Genomic DNA, 5,000 nt, shown 5'->3' with positions numbered 1-5,000 from the left:
CTCTCCATACTGATTTTTCATCGGTAGACTGGGTAAAATGATTAATTGTGATTACTATGTGTTGGAGTGGGAGGGGTTTTATACTGCGGGAGGGGTTACCTGGTGTGAGTCACAATGTCAGTCAAAGCTCCACCCTCCAGGAACTCCATGACAACCCAAAGCTCATCTCCCACTAGGTAGCTGTTATACATGTCCACCACGTTCTCATGGTGATAGTCTCTCATGATCACCACCTGAGGGAGGGAGAGAGAGAGAGAGAGAGAGAGAGAGAGAGAGAAAGAGAGAGTGGGAGAGAGAGAAATAGGGAAAGGGGGAGAGAAAGAGTGAGAGATAGTGGGAGAGAGAGTGGGAGAGAGAGAAAGAGAGATAGAGAAAGGGGGAGAGAGAGAGAGGGAAAAGGGGGAGAGAGAGTGAGGGGAGACGGAGGGAGAAAGATAGGGAGATGAAGGGAACAAAAAAGAGGGAGAGAAAGGGAGTGAGGGGGAGAAAGCAAGGGAGAGAAAGGGAGAGAGATTATTCCTAAGCCATCAGTACAGCAGGACATGCACCCCCAACACACACATACAATACTTGGTTTGAGCCGTGTGTGTGTGTGTGTGTGTGTGTGTGTGTGTGTGTGTGTGTGTGTGTGCGTGTGTGTGTGTGTGTGTGTGTGTGTGTGTGTGTGTGTGTGTGTCTGTGTGTGTGTCTGTGTGTGTGGGTGTGTGCTGACATATTTAGGTACATAAACATGCTGTGGTGTTGGGTTGTACCCCATTACAGATACAATAACTCTGACATGATATCTAGAGGCAGTCATTGGCACAGATTTTTTTTACAAATGAAGCCACATCATTGGATTGGCACACTTACACTCCAGATACATACACAAACACAAACACACACACTCACACACAGAAAAGCACACACAAACACACACACACAGAAAAGCACACACACACACACACACACACACACACACACACACACACACACACACACACACTCACACACACACACACACACAAACACAAACACAAACACACACACTCACACTCACACAGAAAAGCACACACAAACACACACACTCACACTCACACACAGAAAAGCACACACACACACACACACACACACACACACACACACACACACACACACACACACACACACACACACACACACACACACACACACACACACACACACACACACACACACACACACATCACACACAGAAACACACACACAGTGACAGGCTGGCTCTGGAAGAATTTCAAAACCAACACAGGGTCTGAATTCAAAAACAAAAAACAAAAACATGCCACTGAAATCACTTTGTATGATGTCTCGTAATTCCAAGGCATCACGTGAGTGCATGTGTACCGTAAACATGCTAAGCTAAACATGCTAAAATCGGCTCATGCATAAACACGCGTAAAGGATTGTGAGGAGGCATCTCTTATGAAAGGGCTTTACTTTGGGAAAACTGGATTAGAGGCAGGAAATTAATTGAAGCCTTCAGAGAATTTGGTTTGTGTGTGTGTGTGTGTCTGTTTGTGAGTGTACGTGTGTGTGTGTGTGTGTGTGTGTGTGACTGTGTGTGTGTGTGTGTGTGTGTGTGTGTGTGTGTGTGTGTGAGTGTGTGTATGTGTGTGTATGTGTGTGTATCCAACATTTGGTTTAGTTTTCGCCCACTCACCTGACATTCATTTATTACCTTCATAGACAGCACCCTGCTCATCCTCACACAGATAATCACACACACATGGAATGCCCACTCATGGGTGCAGTCACACACACAAGCACACACACACACACACACACACACACACACCTCGTTGAAGAGCAGCTCTCGTCTCTGTTGCTTGCGCAGGTCCATCTTCTTGACGGCGACCTGTTTGCCGGTGTGCCTCTCGGTGGCAATGCACACGATGCCCGTGGATCCCTCGCCGATCTTCAGGAAGTTGTCCAGGTACTCGCGCGGGTCGCCCGGGTTTACCACCAGCTGCAGCGCCGCGCGGAACTGCTCGTGCGAGACCCGCGACGGCGGCTGCTCCGTGCACGAGCCCCAGCTGGGCGGAGGGTAGGCCCCCGGGGGGATGTAGGGGGACGTGGGCTGGGACAGCGCCCCCTGGGGGGTGTAAGGCGGGCTGGGCTGCGAGGGCGGGTGGTGGTAGGGGGCGGCCGCGACAGGCTTGTAGTGCATGGGGGGAGGGGGGTGCTGGTGGGGCAGGCCCGAGGGCGGGTAGCCGGGCCGGGGCGGACCCTGAGGTAGTTTGAGGGAACCCCGGGGGTAGGTGTCGCCGCCGGGGGTCTGGGGGCTGCCGTCACGCACCGAACGATCATAGTCAGCCTGAGGGAGGAGAGGGAGAGAGAGAAGAGCAAGAGGAGAGGAAGAGAGAGAGAGAGAGGAGAGAGAGAGTTGAGATAGAGGGAGAGAGAGAGTGGAGAGATAGAACAAGGAGAGGGAGGGCGGGAGAGAGAGAATAGCAAGAGGAGAGGGAGAGAGGAGAGAGAGAGGAGAGAGAGAGGAGGGAGAGAGTGGAGATAGAGGGAGAGAGAGAGTGGAGAGATAGAACAAGGAGAGGGAGAGAGGAGAGGAAAGAAAGGGGGGAGGTAAAGGAAAAGAGAGAAAGAATTAGAATTAGGAAATGGAAACACATTTTCATTTTATACTTTACATACTTTAGTCATGTTATGTGTAGTATTTGTATTTGTATCACATATGGCATTGGTGTTTTAAAATAAACGTTAAAAAATATATACTCCAGGTAAACCACAGAGAAAGACAGAGGAAGAGAGGGAGGCAAAGAGGGAGAGTGAGAGGGAGAGAACGCGAGAGGGAGAGAAAGAGAGAGTGTGAGGGAGAGTGTGAATGAGAGAAATAGAGTGAAAGAGGGAGAGTGAGAATGAGAGAGAGTGAGAGAAAGATAATGGGAGAGTGAGAGGGAGAGAAAGAGAAAGAGAGTAAGAGTGAGAGAAAGAACGAGCAGGAGAGACAAGAGACATGGAAGGGGCGTGGTGAACAGAATCAGTCTGAATGTCGTAGCGTGTCGCTGTCATTGATACCCGTCTGTGCCCATTCATAATCTAATTCATAATCAATACAGATCTGCTTGGGATGTGCCCATTCATAATCTAATTCATAATCAATACAGATCTGCTTGGGATGCCGCAGAACGGCACAGAACCTCCTCTGACCCCCCGCTTAATGGAGCAGACTCAGCTGCCGCAACCACGGCGATGCTTCATCATTATCACAACGGGATGCTCCTGCCCACTCGTTTATCACAGCAACAGGGGAAACTCCCACCACACACACACACACACACACACACACACACACACACACACACACACACACACACAACCCAGGACACACACACACACAACCCAGGACACACACACACACACACACACACAAGGACACACACAACCCAGGACACACACACACACACACACACACACACACACACACACAAGGACACACACACCCCAGGACACACACAACTCAGGACACACACAACTCAGCTCACTCACAACTCAGAACACACACAACCCAGCACGCACACACCCACACACACACACATACACACACACACATACACAACCCAGGACACACGCAACCCAGCTCACACACAACCCAGCACACACACACACACACACACACACACACAACCCAGCACACACACAACCCAGCACACACACACACACACACACACACACACACACACACACACACACACAACCCAGCACACACACAACCCAGGTCGCACACAACCCAGCACACACCCAACCTCACAAAGACCAACTTTTACTAAGGAAAAGCCAGAACTCCTAAGCTAAGAGAGAGACTCCGTTGCTATGGCTAACAGCAAGTCTTGTACGAAAGCTTGCTCGCAATGACCTCTGTGATTGGTTGATGACAGGTGACAGGTCTGTGCTGGGGAGTAGGCATGCACTTTATAGCCTACCATTAGGGTTGGTAATTGATAAGATTTTAACGATTCCGATTCCATTTTCGATTCTGCTTATCGATCCGATTCCTTATCGATTCTCATTGAGCAAGGAAAAAAAAGGAGTACAAACGGGTTTATTAACATAATTATTTTTAATATAAAATTATCTGAATAGATGATGCACAGCATATACAGTATGTATGTATATACTTTTACACATTTTAAATAACAAACAACAAACTCTCAAAGTGGGGTCCAGAGACCCATAGCCTAGGGATCCTTTTCCTTGATGGGGTGCCAGGGGGTCCCCAGAAAGAAAAACATTATTTGTTTTGACTATAATTCCAACCATAAGTAACAGAATGACTGGTTTGGTAATGGGTTTCATACAATTTTTGTAATAAAACATCTAAACTCAAAAATCTTATCAGATGGGGGAGCCTGGAAAATAATCTAATTTCTAATTAAAAAGGATCCAATTTTTTTTGATAATGATTAAGGCGACCCATTCAGTAGGTACATTAAGCAAGACAATTGTATCAATTTGGTGTTAGCTGATTAACTCATACAGCAATACCTTTTTGTCCACTAGATGGCAGCACACAACAGAAAGATGTCCCCTCTAGCTACATAGAGCAGATATAGTTACAGGTGGAAAACTATGGAAGAAAGTTGCATCCAGGAGCCTTCATAAGCAAAAATGAAGTGGTTCCACAATAAATGATCCCACTTATTCATTATTCACATTACTCAAATGTTGTATGATGTAAAATAGCTTAACAGGACACATGTCCAGTAACAATATAAAGAAGGGGGCAACATATAAGTCATAACCAACAATATTTATTGGCTTACAAAAGCAAAATGTGTTAGTGCAAGTAGCGAACATTCACACTGTGAAACCTATGAAAAGTGACAGTGTTATAGAAATACAGACCGCGTTCACAGCCTGCTAGCCACGATTTTCTTTCGTACCAATTCTCCAATTAGGTCCTAATTGTTTTGTTGTCAATTTATCTTCATTAGTACGCCGACTACTCTTTCAAAGAGCGAATAGAGTTG

At 47.1% G+C, this 5,000-nt stretch overlaps 1 protein-coding gene across 4 annotated transcripts in view; it reads right to left on the bottom strand.

The window, feature by feature from the left end:
• Nucleotides 1–5,000, bottom strand: part of pak5 (p21 protein (Cdc42/Rac)-activated kinase 5) — an 88,972-nt gene that overhangs the window by 10,461 nt on the left and 73,511 nt on the right. For all 4 annotated transcript variants that reach the window (XM_031581385.2, XM_012839389.3, XM_012839393.3 and 1 more), the window contains 2 exons: nucleotides 1,814–2,332; nucleotides 100–233 (listed from right to left, as the gene is read on the bottom strand). In XM_031581385.2, the coding sequence (XP_031437245.1) occupies nucleotides 100–233; nucleotides 1,814–2,332 (653 nt within the window). The remainder of the gene's footprint in view (nucleotides 1–99; nucleotides 234–1,813; nucleotides 2,333–5,000) is intronic.

The sequence above is a fragment of the Clupea harengus genome, chromosome 15 (assembly GCF_900700415.2).
Source record: "Clupea harengus chromosome 15, Ch_v2.0.2, whole genome shotgun sequence".
NCBI classification, from domain to species: domain Eukaryota; kingdom Metazoa; phylum Chordata; class Actinopteri; order Clupeiformes; family Clupeidae; genus Clupea; species Clupea harengus.
This window is presented reverse-complemented; position numbering and strand designations above follow the sequence as displayed.